This window comes from Limanda limanda, chromosome 16 (assembly GCF_963576545.1).
Source record: "Limanda limanda chromosome 16, fLimLim1.1, whole genome shotgun sequence".
NCBI classification, from domain to species: Eukaryota; Metazoa; Chordata; class Actinopteri; order Pleuronectiformes; family Pleuronectidae; genus Limanda; species Limanda limanda.
In genome coordinates, this window is record NC_083651.1 from 5,040,890 (window position 1) to 5,068,575 (window position 27,686).

The 27,686-nt window shown below is 43.9% G+C and overlaps 2 protein-coding genes across 6 annotated transcripts; both read left to right on the forward strand.

Moving 5' to 3' along the window:
- Positions 1 to 3,236: 3,236 nt before the first annotated feature.
- Positions 3,237 to 13,837, forward strand: tfcp2l1 (transcription factor CP2-like 1). 5 transcript variants are annotated; one of them, XM_061088848.1, is made up of 15 exons: positions 3,237 to 3,415; positions 3,840 to 4,024; positions 5,651 to 5,724; positions 7,210 to 7,315; positions 7,628 to 7,734; positions 8,709 to 8,861; positions 8,980 to 9,090; positions 10,042 to 10,145; positions 10,390 to 10,441; positions 10,904 to 10,997; positions 11,095 to 11,185; positions 11,794 to 11,876; positions 11,954 to 12,096; positions 13,212 to 13,263; positions 13,367 to 13,837. In XM_061088848.1, the coding sequence occupies exons 1-15, from the start codon at positions 3,357 to 3,359 to the stop codon at positions 13,402 to 13,404; spliced, it is 1,452 nt and encodes a 483-aa protein (XP_060944831.1). In that variant the 5' UTR covers positions 3,237 to 3,356; the 3' UTR covers positions 13,405 to 13,837. The 5 variants fall into 5 exon arrangements, with proteins under 5 accessions (XP_060944831.1, XP_060944832.1, XP_060944833.1 ...); XM_061088849.1 differs by having other exon boundaries at positions 3,870 to 4,024; XM_061088850.1 differs by lacking the exon at positions 5,651 to 5,724 and having other exon boundaries at positions 3,238 to 3,415; positions 3,840 to 3,860; positions 3,898 to 4,024.
- Positions 13,838 to 15,439: 1,602 nt separating this feature from the next.
- On the forward strand, positions 15,440 to 24,542 carry LOC133021851 (actin-related protein 3). Its single transcript, XM_061088853.1, has 12 exons — positions 15,440 to 15,655; positions 18,638 to 18,693; positions 18,978 to 19,102; positions 19,326 to 19,436; positions 19,562 to 19,657; positions 20,004 to 20,111; positions 20,923 to 21,066; positions 21,158 to 21,331; positions 21,431 to 21,523; positions 21,734 to 21,859; positions 22,297 to 22,380; positions 23,308 to 24,542. The coding sequence occupies exons 1-12, from the start codon at positions 15,612 to 15,614 to the stop codon at positions 23,401 to 23,403; spliced, it is 1,257 nt and encodes a 418-aa protein (XP_060944836.1). The 5' UTR covers positions 15,440 to 15,611; the 3' UTR covers positions 23,404 to 24,542.
- Positions 24,543 to 27,686: the final 3,144 nt, after the last annotated feature.

The window sequence follows — 27,686 nt, forward strand, 5'->3', positions numbered from 1 at the left end:
AGAGGCTGCCGTCAACCTGTGTGTCCAGCCCCCCCCCGACCCCACCCCACCCCCCCACCCCCCTGCTCTCAATACTTGTGAATGTAACTCCGGGCCGGTTTCAGACTCAGCGTGTTTAGAGACGTGAGGACGACCTTCGCTCTTCCTCCTGTCAGGTTCTCCTCTTCCTCCCGGAGCTCGGATCCGGTCGCAGCCGGAGTTCGGACACGAGTTACTTTCACGTCAGAGGAGAGAAACGTTTTCTGAGAATCAGTTTCACAACAGTTCGGGATGAAGTGTCATTTGGCTGGACCAATGATGGGAACACGCCTCTAGGCTGGGAGCATGAAAACCAAATATTACACGAAAATGTGCAAGGGAACAATGTGACATAAAGAGAAAGTACTGTATAATCATCTTAAGTTAATGTTTTAAGTTAATGATCTGGCTTCATAGAGGCCTGGGCTTTGATTGTAGTCTTTTTTTTTATGTTTGTTTATAATTAAAAGTTGCTCGTTCGATTGAATCCTCCTTCGACAAAAGTAAAGGTACGGCTGAAAGGAAACTTTTCAGCTAGAGAAGTGAATCCTGCAAACGTCGTGCACGTCTTTACGTTGAGCTGGAGAAGATGAAATATCCGTTGAAGTGCACCTTTTAGAAATAATTTGAAGTGAAATTCACAATCAGCAGTCGAGGTTTGACCCGGGAGAAGTTGTGTTTCCTGTGTTTTCCGTCTGGACTCGTGGAGCCGGAGCTTCTAACAAACCAGCGACACCTGAATCCCGGCTGCTGCTCGGGACCACGTGAGCTGAGGGACTCTCTGAAGAGGACGGCCTTTGTAAATACTACAAGCTGAGAGACAGACAGAGACAGAGAGACAGAGACTTTCATGGAGACATGTCCAGGCCTTATTCACTTCACACTCGACTGGGACCTGCAGCTCTGGAGCTCCTTCGCTCAAACTGTGAATCTGCAGGAGAACGAACCCTGGAGGAGTCTTTGCTGAAGAAGCAAACGAGTATGAGTTGTTGCTCCCCCGACTTGTAGCCACAGCTTCTGCAACAACCCTCAACACACACACACACACACACACACACACACACACACACACACACACACACACACACACACACACATAAAGGTATTTTGTACATATACACTTTTTCACCACTGCTTCGCAAAACTTTTACAAAAAAAGTCAGTAAAAAGTGAAACAGGCCGACGGCGGTCCGGGACTCTTTCTGCACGTTTGCAAATTTAGCTCGCATGAAATCTGCAGCACTATTTGTCAGCGTTGTGCGATTTTTTTGCAGGGTCCAGGTTGTCGGCTGTCAAAGTGCACTTGTAACATCCCCAGGTTTCTCCTCTCTGACGTGTCGGAGGAGGTCGAGTGTGAGACGGTACAAAGTGGATCCAGCGTCTGTCGACCACAACAAAGTGTGTTTGGTAGAAAATGAGTCGGTAGATGTTGTCGAGGAAATCGTACCTCGGAGCACGATTGTGTGTTTTATCTCATCAGCTCCAAGTCTGAGCTTTAAAATGTTTGATGATTGGTGGCGAAGGAAGAGTTTCCTCAATCGATCGGTTATTTATTATTGGATATGATTTGGTTGATCATGGTACAGTTCATCTGCTGTAGAGAAGGATCAGACTGCTACTGCTTCTTTTCTTTTTTTAATTCTCCTCATTTGCTTACTTCTTGCAAATCAATAACGACGATGATGATGATAATAATAAGAATGAATATTAATAGGATGTTCACTTTGACAGACACACACTGAGAGAAGTGGCCAATTCTGCTTATCTAAGTAAATGAATGTACAGAATCTGCATATGTTTATAATTTGCTTTATGATTATTGGTACTGAAAGTAAACAACAATTTGCCTGCTTGACTTTCACCGGAATCCCTTCGACGGCCGAGCTTTTGCCAAAAGTCTCGTTCTCACAGGCTGATCCCAGGAACAGCCATGATGCTGTTCCCCTCGCCAACTGTTCACTATGCATGTTCTGCAGTACACTGTCTTTCTTTCGTCATGTAATATTCATACCTGTATTTATATATTTTATCTTATTTGATTTGATTCTCTCATGATAAACTGTACAGAATGTCTTTTTGTTTTGTTTTGTTGTTTTTTTGTTAAAATACACCTGTGATAGATTTGCAACGATATTAAGAAACTGTTTTGCTCTCGAAAAAATAAAACCAACTCAGAGCTCATCTGAAATATCTCTTGTGCTGCTTCTTCAAAAGTTTCTTAAAGGGGACATATTATAAAAAATCCACTTTTGTAGTGCTTCTACACGTTAATTTGGGTTTCTAGCATGTTTACCGTCCCAAAAACTCTGGAAAAAAAACAACTCCCGCGATTTGTTGTGGTTCCTCTGTCAGAAACAAGGGATACATAGATGGCATCGAATGGGATTACGACCCGAAACTCAAAACAGGTCAATCTGAGGAGGGCTGCTTTCTTTAGACAGGGTAAGAAGGCTGCTGTTTTAAATGATCCTTGTGGTATTTTAACCAAAATATGTTTCAGACATTACATTAAGACCCCAAGGAACCATATCAGCGGTAAAATGGGCATAATACGTCTCCTTTTAAAGTGTAAATCTGAGCTTCCCTCCTCTTCCTCACTTTCCTCCGAGCTGCGGCTGAACCTGGACTTCCACCGGGTCCCGGCAGCCGTGTTGTCCACATGTGTCCGAGCGCTGACGTGTGCTGACGCTCCGTGTAAACATTAACCTGAGAGGAGTTTGAAATGAGCTGCTGCTAATCTGTGAGGAGCCGGAGGAGGAGCAGCTGCTGCTCGGGGGGGGGGGGGGTCTGAGCTCCTCCTGCTCCCCTCATGCTCCTCCTGCTCACCTCATGCTCCATTTACTCAAACATTTAAAAAACTAATATTTAATTTACCAGTTATTCTGTCACCTTTATTACTTTCATTTGTAGTTTGGACATCAGACGCCGTAAAGACAAAACTACTGCTCCTTGATTTATATATTTATGATATCATAAATAAATGACAGCTCGGTGTTTGTTTTCCAAATTTCCTCCCCAGGCATCATTTCCCTGAGTGAGTTTAAAGTCGAGGTTTAGTGTCAACAACAGGCCAAGTGAAGCTGCCATTAATGCATCAACCGGGCCAGACAGTGGAAGTGGGAGGTGTGCCACCCCCCCCCCCCCACTCCACTCCCCGCCTCTCCAGAGGTCATCCCAGGTGTGCTGGTGATATCACCGGCTGATATAAGAGGCCGGGCGACGAGCTGCGGCTTCAAAACTCCCGTCGGTGCTGAAGAGAGAGGAGGCCGGCCGGCTGCAGAGCTCCTGAGTCTCACCCCCGAGGTCCGAGGACACCAGAGGACGCCGCCCTGGACAATATGCTGTTCTGCCATTCCCAGCCTGAGTCCTACCACCAGCACTCTGCCACTTACATTAGGTAAAGAGGACAAGTTGAGAGGCTTCATTAACCTGTGGAGTTCAGAGAGAGAGAGACATGGTGGCAAAGCAGTGACCTTTACTTCCATGAGAGGAAACTGAGTTTAGATTGAAAAGTGTTTTTGTTTTAATGTGCACTGTAGCAGTAATCTGCCTGTGAAATCATGTTTTATTCATTATTGTTTGAAATCAATTCCTCAGAGTGAAATTTCAACTTTTGAATTGCATTTGAATGGTTAATTTTAAAGGAGCATTGCATTCAAAATCCACATTTAGATTCTCTGGAGTGTTTCTCTTGCTGTGACCTAACACCTGAGCTGCAGGAGTAACTCTGTGTTTTGCAACATCTCACTTCTCTTTGCTCACGGAAGCTGATTAGATTAAAGAACCAGCAGCTCAGTCACCTTTGTCTTCTGGCTGCTCAGCTCTTCCTCTGCCCGGCTGCTCTCTTTCAGAGAGGCCATAGCTCCTTTCCTGGCCAGCGAGGAATCCAGGCTTATGGCCGAAAGTGCCATATGTGCCAAGAGGAGCCCGTTCCAGTACTCGCTGTGTGCCGCCACCTCGCCGGCGGCCAAGCAGCAGGAGGAGACGCTCACGTATCTCAACCAAGGTAGCTATCTGTCCTATCTGTCCCGGGAGCTGAATGTCCAGCTTGACTGAGTGGACCGGAGCTCATGTTGTCACTTCATTTAAATTCAAATTCATTGAAATGTTTAATAAACACACGAGTTCAGCCTGGTGTGTGAGGTCATCTGTATAACATCTTAATGTGCCAGATGTGCTTTAATCTCTAAAATCATAATAAACCCAAGCTACAGCTCCAGATGTTTTGATGACATCACAACATCAAGTTGAATCTGTGTGTGTCTATGGAAGCAAAGAAAAGCCATGATTAGTTTTATGTGACTGTTCCGAGTGGTGAAGTTTTACTAGATCTGCGTTTTGTATTAACCTTCTGATTAATTTCTCAATTAAGTGTTTACTTAATAAAATGTTTTTAAAAAATGCTTCTTTTTTATCCGATAAACATTGTTTAAGCTACAACATTGAATTGACTGTCATTGACAAAGATTAGAGAGAAACTGGACCAGGAGGATCTCAGATCATTAAAAATTACTTGTAACATTAATCCATTATCTCAACAGTTGCTTATAAACATTAATAAAAAATCATTGAAGCTTCTGAATATGTGATGTTTAAATATGTTTGATACACAAATTGACATCTAAAGCATTACAATATTTTGGGTTTTAAGGGAAGTTATGTTTTCTTTTGTCCTGACAACACAATATTCTTGTGTCAGAAGTTTTTAGTCACTCATTCAAACTTCTGAGTCTTGGATCATGTGACTGACAGGACGTCACCTGATTGGACCGAGCACTGATCGATTCAAAAGAGGCTTCATTGATTTTCCTTGGGAGTCGTAATGTCTGAAATAGACTAATTGATTATGTAATAATGAAATAAGTACATTTCGAACAGTAAGTTTTAAGGAATCCATAAATGCCTCAGTTAGCACAGTTGGTAAATAAATGAAATTCCTTTGGCCTTCCTTTGCTTCCATATACAATCATTGACAGATGTGAGTAGTAATACAAAAAGAAGAAAAACTTCCTGTTCTGGACTTTATGAATGAGATGTAAACATAATTAAAATCACACAATAAGTCAGATTTCTCTTGACAACATGAGCTCCTGCTTGTTTTCTTACATGTCTGATCTTTTCTCCTCTTTGTTTCTTTGTTCTTTCCTCTTTGTACTTCGATCTGAAACCTTCTGATTGTGTTTCTCTTGTTGAACAGTGAGATGTTGATATTATCTTCATGTTTCTTTGTCCTGCTTCTCTGCTCTGAAGTAATTTGTTTACGAGTACACACAATGAAAGTGAGCTTGCTGTCACATGCAAATTTTGGCCAATATTACAAGTTATAATATGATAAAAATTGCCACGTAACGGTGGCACATATTGATAATGAGTAAATTGACTTCAGTGTCCAAAGCTTAGTTTTATAAATACACAGAAAAGTCACTGATGGTCCAGTCGTGTCCCTCACTGGCTTTTCTTGATAAGATATGATATTGGATGATATGATGGAGACATATACGTTTCATAAAGTGACTTTTTAGAAAGTTTCCTAATTTGATTCAGTTTCTATCTCCACTTCCCCTCTTTTCTGATTGACTGATTTCCCATTTTTCAATTTTAATCAGGTCTTTTTTAATGTTTTAAAATGTAGGTCAGTCCTACGAAATCCGTATGCTTAACAGAAAACTAGTGGAGTATACAGATATAAGCAGCAAATATGTAAAGGTAGGTGTAAGGTCCGTTTTTTGACTTTCATGTGACCTCCGCCTCTTTCTCTTTCTAGTGTCTGTTTTCATATCTCCATTTCCTGGTTCGTCACAGGTCCCCTGACCCTCCCTTCCACTTCGGGGGTGGGGTGTCCACCTCGGAGAGTTTGGTACTTTCACCCAAAACCCTCCTCTCCTCCTTCGTAGACTTTACAAACACACAACTCATCCTCCCTTCACGTTTCCAGCCTCCACACACTCTGTTCCTCTGTTCCTCTGCTTCCTCCTTCACCACCGGAGTTTACTTCAGAAAGAAATGAGCATCTTAACATTTCTTTAATTAACTTTTCTATATATATATATATTTTCTTGTAAGTGATATCTCCCAGATGCCATTGCTTTCTGAATAAAGTCCATTAACAGCTCATAATGTCTGTCATGTCACTTTGGATTTCATTCACACAGGTTGTTGTATTTCAGATGCGTATTGAGAGTAACTCAACTGTTTATTGCACAGATGTTTTGAACACTGGAGAGAAGGTGGAGGTGGTTTTGTTTCCGTGTGAGTGCATCCACTCCACATGCCTCCGTCCTCAGGCTCCACAGACTAATGTTAGCTGCAGCTTCCTGGAGACGCGGGAATGGGACAGGTGGCGTCTCCACAAACACATGACGTGTCGGCTCGAGTCGCGCATGAGCCTTCCCGTAAATATCATAAATATCCCGATGAGCGCTTTGGTCGTTTCATCTGATTATGAGACAGATTTTAAAGAGCAGCAGGGGGCGAGATGTCGTCATCTTACTCCAACCTGCTTTAACTGAAGATGTTCAGATCACGAGATGTTTGTTACAACCTAAAGGTCCAAGCACAGGAGCCAACTTTTAACATGAATCAGCAGAATCGTGTCCCTCAGCTCCAGCTCATAACATTCCTTTGAAAACACGACACCTCAATTCAAGATCGTCCTGGTTACACAACTTTCTGTTCAGGATAAATGATAATACTAACGTGGAATGAGAAAACTAAAAATGAGCCAGAAACAATCCGACTGTTGTTTAGTTTCAGGCCATTGACGTCATCAAATATTCTCCAGCTTAGTTATATTCTAAAATAAACTTTCATTAAAGTCCCGTGAAGTCCCTCAGTAAGTTAAAAACAGTAAGAAGCAGTTTATAGATGGAAGACATGGATCAGGGTTCCCACATGTTGGTCTCCAGCTTGATTGTTGAACAAGAGGTGTTTTTCACCTAATAGTTTCTCCAGGAAGCTGAAGTCTCCATCAGATGGTTTCTTCAAATGTTTGTCCCGACGAGTGTGGGAGCCCTGATTTCAGTTTAAAATAAAAACCCTTGTATTTGCTGCTTCTTATTATTCATATCTGACACATGGACGCTGTTTTTAAACATGTGTACTGTAGGAATGCAGATGTAAAAACTAATCACTCTGTTGTAATGAATGAATGTGAATGACCTGATCTGAATCCCTGCTCCTACGTGTTCACAGAGCATTGTGCGCGTGGTGTTCCATGACCGGAGGCTGCAGTACATGGAGCACCAGCAGCTGGAGGGCTGGAGGTGGAACCGGCCCGGAGACCGGATCCTGGATCTAGGTACGTTGGACTGGAGCAGCAACAAGTGACCTGTGATAAATCAATCCTCTGCTGTGATGCATTGCTTCACCACCAGGCTCATAATGATCTGGACTCAGTGTTTCCCTCCATGGAGCCACGGGTGTCCTTGTGTGTGCTTTGACCAACTTGACTGGACAGTGACAAACCAACAACCTTCTCGCCTTTTGACTCAGATTCTGCTAAATTCTATTGGCTGCATGGGAGGATGTGATGTCACTGTTTACCAACTGATCTCAGAACAGACACAGCAGTCAACAGTGAGGACTGACCGCCTGGCTGTGTTTCCTGCAGATATCCCTCTGTCCGTGGGGATCGTGGAGCCTCGGTCTCACGCTCTGCACCTCAACACCATCGAGTTCCTCTGGGATCCTGTGAAGAACGCCTCCGTGTTCATCCAGGTAGATAGATAGAGAGAGAGAGAGAGAGAGATAGATAGATAGATAGATAGATAGATAGATAGATAGATAGATAGATAGATAGATAGATAGATAGATAGATAGATAGATAGATAGATAGATAGATAGATAGATAGATAGATAGATTGATAGATTGATAGATTGATAGATTGATAGATAGATAGATAGATAGATAGATAGATAGATAGATAGATAGATAGATAGATAGATAGATTGATAGATAGAGTACTTTATTCATCCCCGAAGGGAAATTAAGTCTCATAGCAGCCGGTATATTTGAATACAATAAAATACAATACAATAGAATAAAATAAAAAATATTGAGGTAGAAAGAATAAAAACAGAAACACAAGATAAATAGGTAGATACGGTGCAGTGGCAAGATGATGGTAATAGTACTGATGATATGATGGTAATGTTATTGTTAGACAGTATATAAAAATAGCACAGTATATATAGTATATAATATAACATAATATATATTTATATCTGATAGTAATTATACCAATATAATAGCAGTATATAGTAATAATGGCAGCAACAGTATATATAATAATAATAGTAAATATAATAATAATAACATGTACACAAGTATAAATATGTGTATATACAAGAATATACAAAGAGTATGATATAATATGATATGATATATAGTAGAGGTATAAATATAAGTATTTGACTATACAATAGATAATATAATATACTATGAGTGTAAGAATATGTAGACAGAGTGTGCAAAAGACAATATTATTGTATAAAATGATATATAATATCAATATGGTTTATATTAACACATATTACATATGATGTGAAGTAAGTGTATATGGAGCGGAGTGTTGTACAGGGTACACAGTGGGTTCAGGTACAGGTACAGACGGGTTCGGGTCAAAGGTCAGGAGGAGAGTCAGTGCTGCTGCTCGTCCTCCTGCTCATCTCCTGTCTCTCTGTCTCCTCAGGTCAACTGCATCAGCACCGAGTTCACGCCCAGGAAGCATGGGGGGGAGAAGGGCGTTCCCTTCCGCATCCAGGTGGACACGTTCACCACCAACGAGCAAGGGGAGTACATGGAGCCCGTCCACTCGTCCAGCTGTCAGATCAAAGTCTTCAAGGTCTGAACCTCCGTCCCACTCGTGTTCTTCTGCTTCTGTTTTACACCTTCAAGCTACAAACACCTGAAACTTAACATCATCTGTCTCAATCTAATGTCCTCATCTCGTCTGTCCTCAGCCCAAAGGAGCCGATCGCAAACTGAAGACGGACAAGGAGAAGATCGAGAAGAAGACGCTTCAGGACAGAGACAAGTACCAGGCGTCCCACGAGACCACCGTGCTGAAAGAGGTGGGACATCAGGACAGGTTGCACCACAGACCCTCTGTCTGTCTCCATGTTGTCTCTGCTGAGCTCAGCTGGGACGGTATTGACCCCCCCCCCACTGTGGTCTGTCCTGCTCTTATATGGATCCGTCTCTAATCTCATGAGACCTCAGTCACTCATTCTATCACTCACAATGTTTTCCTCCTCGGGTCTAACTTCCTCACACACAACATGTTCAACCAGTGTTTGTCAGTGTGTTAATGTGTTGTGTGTGTGTGTGTGTGTGTGTGTGTGTGTGTGTGTGTGTGTGTGTGTGTGTGTGTGTGTGTGTGTGTGTGTGTCAATGATTGCGTCTCCGTGTGTGCGTCACTTTAATCTTTGAACGTTAAAGTGAGTCTTCGGTTTAATCTGGTTTGTTATTCATCCGGACAAAAAACAAACCTGAAGCAAGAAAACAAAACACTATGAAGTTTACAAATTAAAGTCCTGTCTCTAAACTTTCACCTTATTAAAAGCATATGCACAATATCAGCAAAATGCACTTTAAGGAGTCATTGTGTAGAATGAGGTGTTGTATTTTTATAGAAGTATTATTGATGTATTAATTAACAGATGGCCATTATTCAAATATTATATCTACTTTACAATGCATCATATTCTATAACTAAATCCTATGTTTTATAGTCACAACAGTAGAAAGTGCAACATAGTTTTAATGCTTATCTGTCGAAAATGTCAAACATAAACACTTCCTGTAGCTGTTTCAAAGTAAAAGCACTAAAAGAGGTTTTTATTATTATTATAAGACTTGAATATGCAAAGCTTCGTACTATAGAATCTTTAGTATTTGTAGTATTCAGGTGTGTGATTCTCTCTATGAATTAACACTTCCTCATTTCATCCGTTCTGAGTGGGAAAAATACAAATCTTTCCATCTTTAATATGATATTTCTGATATTGTCTCTCTCTCTCCAGTGCTCCCCTTGGCCCGACGCCCTGAACCTCACCACCAACAGCAGCTGCAGCACCCCCTCCCCTGTCTACCACAGCTCCCCCACCTCCTGCAGCATGCCAGACGGGTGGGTCACCCTTCTCTCTCTCCATGTTCTGCACCTTCTCAACTCATTTAGTTCATCAGAGCCTTTCTGTAGAGAAGGCCTGACCCCTGCAGCGGAGTGTGGTAGCGCCCTCTATGGGTGGACACCTAACCCTGCATGATGTGCCACAGCAGTGAAGGAACAGACAGATGTTTTTCAGAGAGCAAAAAATAAAATACACACAAATAATCAATCATCCCCAATCTGCTCTTTCTTTCTCCTGTAGCAACTGTTCTCCAAACCAGCAGGGGGAGCTGCTCCTGTCCAGCTGCTCTGATGTAAGTACCAGTGTGGACGTTGCTGTCTCTCGTCCCTTTCAGGACAGTATTTGGAGCATAGACATATATAAAGACTAGATGTCTTGTTCGACGGAGCCGGACGTCACCACATGGCGGCCATCTTGCTAGGGGGCAGCTCATAATCGCCCATAACATTGTGTTGGTAGTGGTAAATAACCATAACTTGCTCAATTTTCAAACAATTTTGAAACGGTCTGGTTTGTTATAAGCGTCAGAGATGTAGATATGACACTGTATAAATTTTTTTTTTGTCATTATTTACCACTACCAACACAATGTTATGGGTGAGCGAGCAACCTCTGGCAAGATGGCCGCCATGTGGTGACGTCCGGCTCCGTTGGCCGGCAATGCAGACGAGACATCTAGTCTTTATTTATGTCTATTATTTGGAGACAGTGGATGCTCATTTGAAGAGCTCTTCTTCTTCTTTTTGACATGTAGCACCTCCTGCCCTCGTCCTCGCCTCAGGACACTCAGGACTGGCTGCAACGGCACCGGTTCTCCTCGTTCTCCAGGCTCTTCACCAGCTTCCTAGGTAACGCTTGAAATCTGAAGAAACATGAAAGAGATGAAACCAAGACACATGGTTCTACCTCAGGAACGCAGAACCTCACCCTCTGCTGTCCTTGCAGGTGCAGATCTTCTGAGTCTGAGCCGGGAGGACCTGATCCAGATCTGTGGTCCAGCGGATGGGATCCGCCTCTTCAACACCATGAAGGGAAGGTGAGACTTCCAAGAGCCACAAGTCATTTCGTTTCTCCTTAAAACCCCTTGTGGACGAATGTCGCGAATTTGCCTCAAACCCCATCCCGTTCTTTTTATCCCACTAATGCCTGATGGTGCAAATACTACACATACCAAGGAAGGTATTGAAGCACTCTGCCGCCATCTAGTGGTCGGAGTGGAAGATACATACTAGCCCCTTGGTACTGTGCACCAAAGTTATTTTGAGATATTAAGCTGTATTTGAAATACTGTGATGATGGAACAGTAATGATTGTACAGAAACATATGTTGTTATTCAATTTCAAGCAAAAGCAGCATCAATATAATAATCGACATACCAGAGACTGGAAAATTTGTTAAAATTACGGTTATGCCCCATTATGCCTAATATCACTAATTTGCCTCATACCTAAATTGTATATCTATTGTATATGCTATATTGAAATATATACAATATCCACCTAATTTTGCATCTGTATTACAGCCAAAACCACAAATAATATATTTTTTTATACAATTGGAAATTAATTCAGGCAATAAGGGGTTAATCGAAATCTGCTTGTTCTCCCAGTTCGACTCTAATGGTTCCCACTGGTTTCCTGCAGGTGCATCCAGCCACGCCTCACCATCTACGTGTGCCAGCAGCAGGCCCGGAACCAGCCGGCCATCAAGCCCGTGGGCGGAGACAGTGAGTGGGGGGGTTTTGGGTTATGGGTTAGGTCCACACGTATCAGATCCTAGTCTCAGCTTCTTCTTCTCCTGCAGTCTACCACGCTCTGTACCTGGAGGAGCTGACCCTGCTGGACCTGTCTGAGAAGGTGGCTCTGCTCTACAGCATCACTCCTCAGCAGATCACTCACATCTACAGGCAGAAGCCCACGGGGATCCACATCCTGGTCTCTGACGAGGTAATGATACACACTTCACTCCTTCGGATCCTCCTCCTTTTCCTCCTCCCTCCCCCCTCCGGCTCCTCCTCCACCTCCTCCTCTTCTTCTCCTCTTGTTCCTCCTCCTCTTCTTCTTCTTATTTACAAATGAGCCCTGGACTCTCACACAGTGCACAGAACTTCTTCCTCTCCTTTTCTTCCTCCCCCACTTCGTTATACAAGTCCTCCTCCTCTTCTTATTCCTCCTCCCTCCCCCCTCTTGTTCCTCCTCCACCTCCTCCTCTCCTCTTCTTCCTCTTCCACCTCTTCTTCCTCCTCCTCTTCTTCCTCCTCCACTTCTTTATACAAGTCCTTCTCCTCTTCTTCTTCATCCTCCCTCCCCCCTCTTGTTCCTCCTCCACCTCCTCCTCTCCCTTCCTCTTCCTCTACTCTTCTTCCTCTTCCTCCTCTTCTTCTCCTCTTCTTCCTCTTCCCCCTCTTCCTCTCCTCTTCTTCCTCCTCCACCTCTTTATACAACTCCATCTCTTCCTCCTCCCTCCCCCCTCTTGTTCCTCCTCCACCTCCTCTTCTCCCGCCTCTTCTTCCTCTTCCCCCTCTTCCTCTTCTACCTCTTCTTCTTCCTCCTCTTCTCCTCTTCTTCCTCCTCCACCTCTTTATACAACTCCTCCTCCTCTTCTTCCTACTGAACCTGCAAGAACTTTACATTAGTGAAACTTAATCACAGATCATATCTATAGAGCTTTCTCCATCATAAATGTTAAAATCTGGTTTACAGATGAGGCATACGTTGTGTAACGTTGTGTAAGTGTGTGTTAGTGTGTGAGGTTGATTATCGTTATTAATCTCACCTTTTTAAATCTGCTTTTAATCTGTGAGTCATTTATGTATTATAATAGTTTTTAATGTAAAATCCCTGTCTTTTAACTGCTATAATGTTACCTTATTGTTTTTAATGTAATGTTTTTACCATGTTAAGAGTCTTTGAGAACCTTTTTTAAAAGCACTATACAAATTAAATGTGTTATTATTATTATTATTATTATTATTATTTTTTTTATTATTATCATAATCCAGAGAAAGAGGAGAGGAGAGGATTGTGTTTTGTGTTCTCACTGATAAATCCACTTCTCTCAGATGGTTCAGAACTTCGGGGAGGAGACGAGCTTCGTCATCAGCACTATAAGAGGTTATTATATGTATTATTAATATTATATACACACATTTAACATCCATACTCATAGCTGTTCTATTTTAAATGACCTTCTACTTGCTTGTCTTCTGTCCTGCAGATGAAAACACCGACGGCTTCCACATTGTGCTGAAATGACCAGCAGGGGGCGCAGTGGGAGGTTCCATCCCAGCGATTGTACAGATTGTAAATAAATCCTTCTAGAATAAAAGATCATATATTTACAGTAAAGTAAAACAAGCTGTGAAGCCCGTAGTTTACTGTTGATTGTGTGTTTCTATCTTTAATTTCCTTGTTTTATTTGTACATTTGTCAAGTTACTGATTCATGTTTAATATGCTTGTAATTCATGGTGAAGCGTGTTGCTCACATTCTATAAACATCTATTAATGCAAGGGAATAACTTTCATGAAATAAAGTAAGTGTCACACGTCATCATGCAGACAAATCAAAAGGACAAATGAACAAAGGTGTTTTCTGCTGTTGTAGTGGGAGCTCTGGTCTCCCAGTGTCCCGGCTCTACTGGGATCTGCTGGTTCTCATATTCATAAATAAAGTATTTTGCACTGTTTCCTCTTCCTGTGGCTGGTGTGACTTCCTCTCAACCCTTCATCAGCTTCACACACTTTAATATTCATAACTTAATAGACTTTTCAGATTTGGTGAATTTGTAATGATCAGTGGGCGGGTTCTGAATGGTGACATCACACAAGGAGCTGGTGACATCATGGCGTGTGAACTTGAGAACAAGATCACTGATGATAACATAAAGTTATTACAACAAATATATGGTGTTGTACTCCTCCTATTCTTCCTCCTCTTTATCCTCCATCTCTTTCTCTTCCTCCTCTTCCTCTTCCTCCTATTCTGCCTCCTCATCCTCTGCTTTTTCTACCTCCTCTTTATCCTCCTCTTCCTCCTCATCACCCCTTTTCCTTCTCTTCTTCCTCCTCCTTCTCCTATTCTGCCTCCTCCTCCTTCTCTTTATCCTCCTCTTCTTTTTCTACCTCCTTTTTATCCTCCTCCTATTTCTCTTCCTCCTCCTCTTCTTCCTCCCTCTATTCTGCCTCCTCATTCTCTCCTTTCTCTTTCTCCTCCTCCTTTTCCTCCTCTTCTTCTTCTTCTTTGTCCTCCTCCTCATCCAACTCTTCTTACTACCCCTCTTCATCCTCCACCTTTTCTCCCTCTTCCTCTCCTCTTCTTCCTCCTCCACCTCTTTATACAGCTCCTCCCCCTCCTCTTTCCCCGCCTCATCCTCTTCCTCCTCTCCTCCTCTTCCTCTTCCTCCTATTCTGCCTCCTCATCCTCTGCTTTTTCTACCTCCTCTGTATCCTCCTCTTCCTCTTCCTTTTCATCACCCCTTTTCCTTTTCCTCTTCTTCCTCCTCCTCCTCTTCTCCCTCCTCCTTCTCCTATTCTGCCTCCTCCTCCTCTTAATCCTCCTCTTCTTTTTCTACCTCCTTTTTATCCTCCTCCTATTTCTCTTCTTCCTCCTCCTCTTCTTCCTCCTTCTCTTCCTTCTTATCTACTTCGTCCTCCTCTTCTTCCTCCCTCTATTCTGCCTCCTCATTCTCATCTTTCTCTTCCTCGTCCTCCTTTTCCTCCTCATCTTCTTCTTATTTTTCCTCCTCCTCCTCATCCAACTCTTCTTACTCCCCCTCTTCCTCCTCCACCTTTTCTCCCTCTTCCTCTCCTCTTCTTCCTCTACCTCTTTATACAGCTCCTCCCCCTCCTATTTCCCCGCCTCCTCCTCTTCCTCTTCTCCTCCTCCTCTTCCTCCTCATCCTCTGCTTTTTCTACCTCCTCTTTATCCTCCTCTTCCTCTTCCTCCTCATCACCCCTTTTCCTTCTCCTCAGCTCCTCCCCCTCCTCTTTGCCCGCCTCCTCCTCTCCCCACCGCCTCCTCCTCTTCCTCCTCCTCCCCCTCCTCCTTCTCTCCCTCCTCCTCTCCCCCCGCCTCTTCCTCCTCCTCTCCCCCCGCCTCCTCTCCCTCCTCCTCCTCCTCCACCTCTGGCTGACAGCAGCTCCCTCCTCCTCCTCTCCCCCCGCCTCCTCCTCTCCCTCCTCCTCCTCTCCCCCCGCCTCCTCCTCTCCCTCCTCCTCCCTCCCCTCTGACTGACAGCCTCCCTCCCTCCTGCCCGTGCCTCTCTCTCTCTCTCTCTCTCTCTCTCTCTCTCTCTCCCCTCCCTCCGCCATCTTGCCTCTCCCCTGGCTGCAGCAGCAGCAGCGACAAGCCGGAAGTGGAAGCTGAGCGCGGAGCTCCGGGTTCCGCCTGTGGAAGCTCCAGATCCTACCCGACGACAGCGCCTCGCTTCACCGCCTCCAGTCGTTCCGGACCCGGGAGAGATGGCGCAACGCTTACCGGCGTGTGTGGTGGACTGCGGCACAGGGTAGGTGGTCCGGCCCGGGGAGAGGAGGCACGGAGGGTCCGGGGGTGTCATGGAGGAGCTGGGTGCGGGCTGTCAGTGTCAGGAGCCCGGCTGGGTGTGTGTGTGTCTGCGGGCGTTAGACCCACCGCTAGCCTGGGAGCTAACATGCTAACCAGCAGCTAGCCGGGGATGGTTGTGTGTTCTCAGCTGCTCGGAGGCACTTCGGCACGGCTCGGGGTTCCACCTCCATCGTCCAGTTGCACCAGTAGCGACATTTTATCAACCAGTACCCCCCCCACACCACCCCACCTCCCAGCTTGTTTCTCATGTCACCGTGAGGGTGGGTGTGGGGGGGAAGGCTAACATCTGGCTCCATTCATTCAGCCTGTGTTGACAAACCAGCGTTACACCCATCACAACGTTACATTGACACGTTTCTAACCAGACTTCCCAGTGAGATTCGTGTGAATGGAAACCAGTGTGATACTGGTTCGTCTCCAGTCGACGAGGCAGCAGCTCCACTTCCTCCACACGATCCACTTCCTCATTCACCAGCTCTGCTCCATATAAGGAGCTGTTCTCTGCTTCCGAGCAGCATGTTGTTCTGATTAACTTCTCTAATTCCGGCTCCTCGGCAGGTTGTTGGTTCTATTCCCGGTGGATTTGACTCATTTAGGTGTTAGAGCAGTTATTAATATTTGATCTGGTCTCGACAACAAATGATGCTTGAGTGAAAATCACAGATCCAGATGTTATCTGAGGAGCACTGGTGGTATAGATCTGTGTGTGTGTGTGTGTGTCTGTGTGTGTGTGCGCACCTCCTCTCCTGCTTGGTATCAGGTATATCTTCTTCTAGATTATCCTGATTGTTATGTAATTTAATTTTATATATAAATAAATAATTAAATCCACTGTGAGGAGGAGATTTGTGTTTCAGGGCGATGTGGACATTCACTCAAACAGCTCTCCTCAGGTGATGATGATGGGTGTGCTCGGCTAGTTTCGGGGGGGGGGGGGGGGGTGTTCATGTATAGGCTTGAACTACTCACTCCTCACATTGCATACCTCCACCGCCCCCCCACCCATCCCTGCAGGCTGTAAACCAGAGAACTGCTTCAGATCTGCACCGGGACCAGAAGCAGGAAGTGCAGCTGAGACTCGGGGGTTAGCCCTCCTGTGCTAGTTCCTACTCTTTAAAGCAGATGTTCCCTTTTTTACTTTTATAACCAGGTCTTTAAAGTAACAATGCAGACGACATGTTCCACTGCATCTGCAAGTGGTACTTAATTATCTGTGGAACATAACACTTGATTATCAAGTTAGTACAAAGTTAGACAAAGTCACTGAGGGAGTTCATGACGTCCAGAGGAAGACGGCTCCACTTCCTGATATACATCTACCTTCTGAGTTATAGAATGACTGTACGACAAATCAACCACAGTGACATCAGGGTGTAGGTGTCGTGTGATGTGCAACACTGACCTGAATCTAGAAATCCCATGTGTGTTTCCACGGTGCATGTGAAGGTTCGGGTGGAGGCGTTGCTTCATCTATCTTAAGCAAACACTTGAAATCTCATACCACAAGCCTGCAGTCATTAATGAGCACAGGTCGAAAGGGAACCTACGTTACACACGACAGGTTTTTAGTCAGCGTTTGCAAGTTGTACGATTCTAAAGTCGATGTCCATAGAATCGTGTGTGTTTGAAAAATGGTCGACTCCACTCTTGTGCGTCCTGTGCGATGATGTCCACTGTCAGACGTGTGTTGTGTTTTCTGCGTGTCGAGGCAGGTTGAGGGAGACAAGCTGGGACGGTTCTGTGGTATGAAGGTGTTCAGAGCTCTGCTGGTGTCATGAAGCAGCTGCTGACACTGACACACATACAATATATCCATTAGACACTACTGATAATACGACTTTTATTATTGTTATTAATAAGAGTGAAACGCATTCATGTATCATAGGTTGAATCAGTTTTTGTAAAAACCTTCAGCTCGCTCAGGACACGTCTGCTCTCGTTTTTTATACTTTTAACTTCTTGTACTTTTGGAAATATGCAGCTTGTTCAGCAAAGTTTGGATTTTATAATAAGTTTCTACACTGGTGACATCATCGCAGGGGCCTGATGACATCATCGCATGCCTTTGACCTTGGCAGTGGGACATTTGCAGCTTGACTCAGCAAAGTCTTTCAGCAACTCTGCATTTTATGTATTTTCTTGGGGATTGTTCCAGTCATAACAACCGGTGGACTTCCTCCTGACTTCCTGATGCTTCCGGCTGCTTCTGGTCCACAGTCAGTTGAATTCAAAGAAGCCACTGTGGTGACCAGGATGTGTTCCATGATGCCCACAGTGCTCTGGACGAGTCAGCGGTGTCCTCTATCAGTCCCCTGGGCCCTGAGGGCTATTATGGGAGTCTGAGTTTACCCCAGTTGAGACTACATCTGGTCAGCATGTGCACCACAGGACTTTCATACAGAGCAGATACATGGAGAAGGGTTTAACTCCATAGTCTTAAGCTGAACTCCTAACTCGATGTGGTTTAAGTGTGAAGGTGAAAATGTTGTAGGAAGGACTTTGAGAAACTTGGTAAAAGTTTGATTCTCTTATCACAAAGCAGAATGAGATACAGCAGCTGATGCTGAGGTCATGGCTGGTTTATATTAATGGTTAGTGATCAGTTTATACAGAAGTGATCCCCCGCCCCCAGCAGACACATATGAATAGTTCTCAGTTCCCAGTGTGACATGAATGGCTCTTCTAATGGCCTCCTATTAGCAAACTCCCGAGCTGCTGCTGCTCTTGGCATCAAACCAACTCCCCACAGGACAGGGACGGCATTGATCAGGACAATAGGGGATCACATCCCAAAATAATCTTCGCTGTAGTAAATGTTCACACGTCTAAATGCAGTTCCAGCTTTGTAGCGCTGGTTCCGTATGGTCCAGAGTCTCCAACTGGCTTCTAATGGAGAAATGTCCTTCTTCTTCTTCTCTTGCAGTTACACCAAACTGGGGTATGCAGGGAACACAGAGCCACAGTTCATCGTTCCATCATGTGAGTATTTCCCTGTACGTTCGATTCCCAGTCCACCAGCCCACAAGGCCAGTGAGGCCAGCAACGAAAAGGGGAAATGACACAAGTTTCAAAACTCCCCTGACAACAATTATAAATACTTTTCCAAATTTGACTTTGTTCCTTTAACACTTTCAACACTTTAAGGGTCTTTTCAGGTCTAATTTCTGTATATGAAAATGTTTTTTAGATTTTTGAAATTACACCATCTTAATTACCTCACACAACCCTTTAGCCAGGTATTGACTTCTCTCTTCTCTCGTCAGGTATCGCCATCAAAGAGTCGGCCAAGGTCGGGGACCAGGCCCAGCGGAGGATGATGAAGGGGGTGGATGACCTGGATTTCTTCATTGGAGATGAAGCCGTAGACAAACCCTCGTATTCCACTAAGGTACGTGACCCTGTTGGATTTATGAACCCATATTTTAACAGTATACATAATAAATTCAACAATTAGTAAAGAGGAAGCAGAAGAAAGGAGATGGTTCCCCTGTCTGATTATTAGGTGACTGTTTCTCTTTGAATGATTCAAACATGGAAGAGAGAGACTTCACAGGGCAACCAGGACATGTAGTGAACATTATTGTAATTATTATGAACCCATGTGTCAACAGTGGCCAATCCGTCATGGGATCGTGGAGGACTGGGACCTCATGGAGCGCTTCATGGAGCAGATCATCTTCAAGTACCTGAGGGCGGAGCCAGAGGACCACTACTTCCTCCTGGTGAGCATGTGACCCATCCAGAGCTAGTAAACACAAAGGGTCAGCCTCAGTGAATTCATCTTTAAATGCCCTCTTCTTTTAAATATCTTATTTTGTCTTGTGTGTGTGTGTTTGTGTGTATCCAGACCGAGCCTCCTCTCAACACACCAGAGAACCGAGAGTACACAGCTGAGATCATGTTCGAGTCCTTCAACGTGCCGGGGCTGTACATCGCTGTGCAGGTGAGATGTGATGGGACTTGTTCTTATAATGTCTTTACATACGTCTCACTGGCTTGGCTTAGGAGACTAGTGGTCAGATAGTACCTGGTTCGATTCCCAGCTCCTCCAGAGTGTGTCTTTGAGCAAGGCACTGAACCCACTGATGATTCACCATTAAGCATTATGCTAATATGCATTAAATCCAAAGTCATTTTTAGATTCTTGATCCTTTCACACCATGGTGAGTCAGAAGCACTTCTTCCTTGTGTGATCAGCCATAAAAGGTCTCGCTAATTAACATTTGAACATACAACCTAAATATATAAATGTCACATGTCCTTCATATGTGTGTGTTTGTGCGTGTCAGGCTGTGCTCGCCCTGGCCGCCTCGTGGACATCCAGGCAGGTGGGAGAGAGGACGCTGACCGGCACCGTCATCGACAGCGGAGACGGTGTCACCCACGTCATCCCTGTGGTGAGTCTACAGATCCCTCAGTTAATCACTGTGTGTCACACAGTTCCACATTTCTGAAGAGTCAACGCTTTGCTTTGTACATGCTCTTGTACAGTATGATAAAAATAACAATAACTTTATTTGTATAGCGCTTATCTAAACAAGGTTATAAAGCGATTCCTTCATGGTCCTTCAGGATCCAGAACTTGTTCAGTTTCTCTTTAATGTTTAAGGTCTTGAGATAATGTTTTGGATTATTTAGTTTTATTATGAATTGATGCTATACAATAATGTATTTAATATCTTAATATATTTATATAGCAGCAACTTATGTTCCGTAATTGGCTGTTGTAATTTTAGAGCAAGACAAAGTAATAAATGTTTGCTCCCCTCAGGACAGCATTTTAATTATTAACTGTGATCATTAAGTAGATTTTTGACTCTTGATAAATGCCCATGGCTCAAATTGAATTACGATTAGTGGCACCTGTGTTGAATTGATGTATTTTTTTTACTTGCTTAGAAACCACATAGAGTTTATGTTCAAAAGTAAACAGTGATTCAGAGGTTTGAGGGAATTGCCCCGTTTCAGGAAATGTGTTTGCAGAAAACCTTTAGAGACCGACTGACTCGACATTTATCTGCAGCCACATGTTCAGCAACATCTGCAAAAAATGAGCCAAACACAACACGGCTGGGACGTGGAGAAGCAGAAATCTAATGGAAACATCCAGTTACAGACTCTGTGTCTATTCTCAATCTTTGTCTTTATGTTGAACGTTATGTAACATCAGCTGTTTTGCGTCTCTCTCTCTGTTCCTCTGTCTCTCAGGCTGAAGGTTACGTTATTGGCAGCTGTATAAAGCACATCCCCATCGCAGGGCGAGACATCACCTACTTCACCCAGCAGCTCCTGAGGGAGAGGGAGGTGGGCATCCCCCCCGAGCAGTCGCTGGAGACAGCCAAGGCGGTGAAGGTAGGTCCTCCGCTACAGCTCCCATCATCCACTTCATCTGGTAAAGACGCTATAAAAAAACATGACCTTGTTCTTGTTCCGTCCCCGGCAGGAGCGCTACAGCTACGTGTGCCCGGATTTAGTCAAAGAGTTCAGCAAGTACGACACCGACGGCTCCAAGTGGATCAAGCAGTACACCGGCATCAACTCCATCAGCAAGAAGGAGTTCACCATCGACGTCGGCTACGAGCGCTTCCTCGGACCGGAGATCTTCTTCCACCCGGAGGTGAGTCAGGAATCACAACACAACCTAAGATAATGGAAACCTACAAACATTAGACAAGGGGAACAGAGCAGAATAACAAGTGTTTCCTCTTCCTCCCAGTTTGCCAACCCTGACTTCACCCAGCCCATCTCCGAGGTCGTGGACGAGGTCATTCAGAACTGCCCGATCGATGTCAGGCGTCCGCTCTACAAGGTAAACTGTCGTCCATCTTTTATTTTGTTCAAGATTTACTGGTGGTGACATTGTTCTGTGCAGAGTTGGGACATTTTGGCTGAGTACCAGATCCCTGGTGTCAAGTGGTGTTTCCCTCCTGTCTCCTGCCCCTCACACGTCCACAGGTCACCGGGGCTAAGTGCTTCTTATTCTACAGCTCTGTAATCCCCGTCACCTTTTCTCCCGCAGAACGTTGTTCTCTCAGGAGGCTCCACCATGTTCAGGGACTTCGGGCGCCGCCTGCAGAGAGATTTAAAGAGGTCGGTTGATGCCCGACTGAAGATGAGCGAGGAGCTGAGTGGAGGAAAGCTCAAGGTGAGCGGGCCCATTCATTTATTAACTGCACCGATCGAAACCTCTCAGGCAAACAGGATTACTGTGTGAGGAGAGAAGCTGAGACTAAATGTCTCTTTAAAGACTGTACATGCTCTCCAACAACACGCATGTATAGATATAGATGTATAGTGAATGAAGATCAGATTACATTAACATCTTAAACCGTCCTCTGTGATTAATAAGGAAATAAATAAACAACATTCTGAGTTTTCAAGCATTGTAAAGTGTTTTTTATTCCCAAATATCCTGGGAACTGACAATGAAACACTTGCTCTGCTATAAAGAAAACATGGCCTGTGTTAACAGTCCAAATGTATTTGCTTTAAAGCCTCTAACAGTTTGTCTACTTCCTTCCTGCGTCCTTTCATCACCGCTGCTTCTCTGATCCTCGGTTTGTCTCTGTTCTCTCTCCTCAGCCAAAACCAATCGATGTCCAAGTTATCACTCATCATATGCAGAGATATGCCGTGTGGTTCGGTGGATCAATGTTAGCATCAACTGTGAGTACCTCAGACCTCAATGCACACAACTCTATCAACATGCAGACAACACACACACACACACACACTTCTCCGTGTTTAGTTTGTCTCCGGGGCAGAGACATACGTTTTAATGCAGAGACACAAGAGACATACGTCCTTCAATCCTTGATATGTTCATAAGGTGATGATAAGCTGACTTTGTAGTTTTTAATGTGTCTGTTAGAGTTAAAGTCTGAGTTCACTTTCAATTCATCTTTATTTGATTTGTTTTGATTTGCTCAATGCACTTAGTCACTGCTTGAATGGGAATAGAGCCCCCTGGTGGTGGGGATATGTCATGTTTTCCAGTCCATATTCTGTTATCTGAACAAGTGGGAGTAAATGTAGATATTAGATGTATGATTTTTATAATCTGTTTGAATAGATGCATAAGAAATGCTTGTTAGTCTTTTAGCCTCTAAGTTGGCGGGCCTGTCTTCACATATATGTGTTTGATTGACAGCTGGGGCATCAGGGGCATTCAAAGATAGTTTAGAAAACACTGACTCCCACACAAGGCCATAAAGACTCCAGCTTTCAGAACCTTAACTGACTGAGTTGATATTTGCAGGCGAATGTTGCAGCTAAATAGCTGATAAGCTGTCGAACGTGCAAACTGACCTTAGCAGTGAACTTTCTCGTGGGTGAACGTTTGTTTTGAAGCTCATTCAGCAAGTACAACACCAAGTTTTATCCTTGTTGTCTATGACAGTGAGATAAACCCTAATCTACCAAGTGCACGTGATCTAATGTGGCGTTTGTTGGATGATGTCGAGAGCTCCTGGCGTCAGGATCCACTGGTTCTTCACATTTCTTCGTGTACAGACACACTAACACGTTTTAGTATTTGTCTGTTCTTTACATTGCTCTGTGTTCATCGTCCCCTTCATGTGTTTGTTTCCACAGCCGGAGTTCTACCAGGTCTGCCACACCAAGAAGGACTATGAAGAGATCGGGCCGAGCATCTGTCGCCACAACCCTGTGTTCGGAGTCATGTCTTAACTCAGGACCCGACAGTCGAACAGGAGCGGGTGGGTGCTGGGACGGGTCGGAGCGGGGGGGTTGGATTGATGGAAGTTAGTTGGCGTAAAGGACGGGATGAGGAGGGATGAGGAGGTGGGACGATGGCGGCGCTTCTGTGCTTTTTGGTTTGTCGTTCAGCTGTGGGGACGCAGAGGAGATCCAGAATATAAAAAGATTTTAAAAAAGGAAAAGAGACCAGACCAAACACAGACCGGCTGGAAAGTTTATTGTGAATGTTCTTTTCTTATGTTCTGTGTTTCCTGCTTTCTTTCTTTCTTACTTTTCCTTTTTTCTTGCTTTACTTTTCTTTTTCAAAATGAGGGAAAATGGTTCGTAAACCAAAACGATTTAAAAAAAAAAAGACCTTTCTGGATCTGTTGAGCAAAATGCAGTGGGTGATGATGATGATGATGATGATGATGATGATGATGATGATGATGATGATGATGATGATGATGATGCATATACAGGTGGTGTTGGTGGAGGCCGAAGATGATGACAGAAACATTGATAGTAATTTCCTGACACCAGAACATATTATTTATGTTTATAGAGCACGAGTCCAGGCGAGATCTGACGACTCTCGAGACCATTGACGAGTTTAGAACATATTATTGTCTGCTTTTAATTTCTGCAAAGGATATCAGCTTCAAATTTCCATGTCTGTGTATCACGATAAGAGCTTGTTTATATTTCATACAAAAGTTTTTATATGTAAAACTTGGGAAATCAGGGGTAAAAAAAGAAAATGTAATCGATCACAATATGAACAAACGACTGTTTTAAAAACCATGATGCAGCTTTGATACGCAGTATTTGTTCGGGTGGGGGTGCCGTTGTTCCCCATGTGTCATCGCTGTCTTGCCCTTTAATTCTCAATCCATAGATTCACATCTGTTTCACTTCAGACTGTCAGGTTTCCATCTCTGATGCAGTGAGAGAAGAGAGAGAGAGAGAGGGAGAAGACTTTCTGAGGTTACACAAAGGAACGACTGTCAGACCAGTATTGTTAGACTAGAAGTTTTTTTTTTATTATTAAATACCAAATTATTAAAATAATGGAATTTGTGTATTTAATGCCTTGCAACATTCCAATAAAGGCTCAAATTTGTTTCTAAGTCCTGGAGTGTTTGTCCTCTCTGCTCTTCAGTGTGTGGGATACAGGATAGTTCACAGGAAAAATGAAAATTCACACATTATCCACTCACCACTAAGCCGATGGAGGGGGTGACACTTCTGGAGTTACAAACTGACAACACTTAAACACACAATCGTCTCCCGATGTCTCAAACCCAAACTCGACTCCACTGGACGGGTGGGACATGATTGAGAGAATCTTTGTCTCTGCAGACCTGAAGGACAAATCAACACGATCACGTTGGAGCCATGAAAACAATTTCTGATGTTTTAACAGATTTTCTTATCGCTCACAGTTTGGAGCACAATGATTTCTAATGCTACTGCAATGAAACTCTGTACAAAGACATTAATCTGAATGAATATTATGAGTTTACCTTCCTGTTCACCACTAACAGACCAGTTACAGTTTACTGAATTGGACGGATATACACTCAGAGAGATACAGCCATGCTGCATGCAGTCTAAATGATTCAATAATTGCTTGTTTGTTCAAATCAAAAGGTTTTATCCTTTGAGTAAACAGGACTTTTATTAATTGATGAAATCATGAACTGGTTGTGACGAGCCTCTCCAAGCAGGAGCCTGATGGGAGGAGCTTGGTCGTCATGGAGATGCACCTCACCTGGTCTGGCTGCAGTTTATAAGCTGGTGACATTCATCACTGTGACACACGGTGATGACATCACAACCTCCCTGCCAACAGGTCGCTCAGGTGTCGGAGCTAAACTTTCAAATGTCAGGTTCCTTCTGCAGCTACTGAGGAATCCTGCTCAAGTTCAGTGAGTGCAACAATTAGAAATCTGTTAATGATATTTCATTAACAGATTTCATTTGTGACTGAGGGATGACGCTGAAGCTGCAGCAGAGACTCTTTCCACCATCAAGGAACCAACACCACTCAGGTCTGGGACGGTCTCCTGTGCAGGGACGATGGCCGTGCACTTCCCAGACGTCTCTCTGGAGGAAACTATCTGTGACTGGAATGTGATTCCTGCAGCCAAGGGACAGATAACACTAACGCTCATTTGTTCGACCCCTTTTTACCAAAGTGACTTACAAATGGGGGACGACCGTGAAGCTGCAGCCCAGCAGGAGAAGAACAACAGATGTTCACTGAGACAAAGTGCAGGAGATCAGATGGTGAGCTGCTCTGTGAAGAGATGCTGGTTCGGCCTGTTGTGGTGTGAGAGGTGCTGGGAGAGGACTCCATGTTCCTGTAGAAATGTGAAGTTTCCCCTTGGAGATTTTGAAGTATTGTAACGCTGCTACACAGTAAATCTATAAAACTATACAGCAAATCAACTAGCAGGTTCCAGAATGACCTGCAAAGCCTTTTAGGAAGAGGAGAGTGTTTCAGGATCAGATGGATGCTCATGGATTCATAATGAAACCTTCATTAATCAGGTGTAATGTTCACGTGTCCAAATACGTATGATGACCTGAGTTCTACCACACAGATGTTAAATGTTACATCACCACCACACAGCTGGACACGTATTCATCTGTCAGGTCCTTGGAGACGTGTTATTAAAGTTTTTGATTTCATTGCTGCTGACGAATGAGAAATGAAGGTGATAGAGTCTCATCGAAATGAAGGAGGGAGTGTTGCCCCCCCCCCCTCCAGCCCCCCACGCAGGTAATGGCTTCTTACTGAAAGTCAAACAATACAGCACAACACTGGGAGGAAAAAATCTACATTTAAATTGTGTTATCCTCCTGACAGGAAGTCAATTTGGGGAAAAGGAAAAAGCTGCCACACGGGCAATTTGTTTTTTGCGAGGCTGCGTTTGTAACATCTTCATTGAACTGGACAGAGTTTGTGTTTATAATGCACACGTTGTAAGTGCTCGCAAATTAATTCTCCAGTGTGTGGAAATAATGATTCAGTGGGTTTGAGGATGTGAAAGACAAACGGTTAACAGTGGCCAGGTAGAGAATTTCTCAAAAGATGTTTAAATCCATGTTCAAGAGCATTAAATCTATTTATCTCTCTTCCTCATGTGGTCTTATCATATCATACCATATAATATCATAACGCTGATACCTTTTACATTTCAACCACTTGTATTTATGCAACAAAAATACCTGAAGTTCTTGTTTTGTCCAGCAGATGTCCCTCTTGCTGCATCCCTGTTTTCTATATTTTCCTTAAGAGCTATTCTGACTTTAGCACCTTTACATGAACATGCAACTGAATGGAAAAGCATTTATTGTGGGTCCATCAGCAGCGTGTGCGACAGTCAACACGTCCAGAGAGAATCTCCATGTGTTTCCATGAGCTCCTCTGTGTTGCACCACATTTCTTATTCTATTTCTTATATATTGTTGTTTTTCTTATATTGTTGTTTTTATGTTCAGTGCACCAACGACACCAAGTCAATTTCCTATATGTGCAAACATACCTGGCAAATAAAAGAATTCTGATTCTGATTCTGATTCTGAGAGGTCTCAGACTGGGATGGAACCATAGACTGTATATATAAATGGAACCCACGTCCAGACCATAGAGGTCCAGACCAGCAGCTGTGGACTAAACGATTTGCTGACTCCATCCACACAGTCAACAGGAAGGTTAAACACTGATGTGTCGGAGCAGCCAGGCCCATTTGACAGGACATTTCCTATTGAAGCCCGTCCGACCACAACCTGAATTGCCACTTCTTTATCGCCAAACAGCCAATGTCCTGATTCATTTGATGGCTAATGACACATAAACTGCAGCGAGTCCTTGTCCTTTTGCTTTACAACACAAAGTCGTATCTCTTTATCTGCAGTAACAGCCCAGAGATCCTGTGCTGTCTCACTTGAGCGAGTGTCGCTCACACAGTGAATGTGTGGTACAGTGATGTGAGGTAGGAAGCAGACGATTGTGTTGTACTGATGCAGACACACACACAGACACACAGCAGAGGCCATTTGCCATGAAGCTGATGTGTATTACTTTCTATAAATAAATCAGAATGTAATGTAAAGTGGGAGGAAAACGGAAGGATTCTCATTTCACATCAAACTGAACCCGATAGCTCGGTCGTCTTATCAGCAGAAACACAAAGAGAAAGAGAAAACAAATCATTTCCAGACATGAAGCTCTGCTGCAGACTTTCCCCCCCGCCCTGATCGAT

What these genes read in the sequence shown, in the direction of transcription:
- tfcp2l1 (XM_061088848.1), top strand. Translation starts at nt 3,357, where the DNA reads ATGCTGTTCTGCCATTCCCAGCCTGAGTCCTACCACCAGCACTCTGCC. An exon ending in CACTCTGCCACTTACATTAG is followed by an intron (nt 3,416 to 3,839) that starts GTAAAGAGGACA and finishes CTGGCTGCTCAG; the next exon opens with CTCTTCCTCTGCCCGGCTGC. An exon ending in ACATCCTGGTCTCTGACGAG is followed by an intron (nt 12,097 to 13,211) that starts GTAATGATACAC and finishes CACTTCTCTCAG; the next exon opens with ATGGTTCAGAACTTCGGGGA.
- LOC133021851 (XM_061088853.1), top strand. Translation starts at nt 15,612, where the DNA reads ATGGCGCAACGCTTACCGGCGTGTGTGGTGGACTGCGGCACAGG. An exon ending in TCACCCACGTCATCCCTGTG is followed by an intron (nt 20,112 to 20,922) that starts GTGAGTCTACAG and finishes TCTGTCTCTCAG; the next exon opens with GCTGAAGGTTACGTTATTGG. An exon ending in AGACAGCCAAGGCGGTGAAG is followed by an intron (nt 21,067 to 21,157) that starts GTAGGTCCTCCG and finishes CGTCCCCGGCAG; the next exon opens with GAGCGCTACAGCTACGTGTG.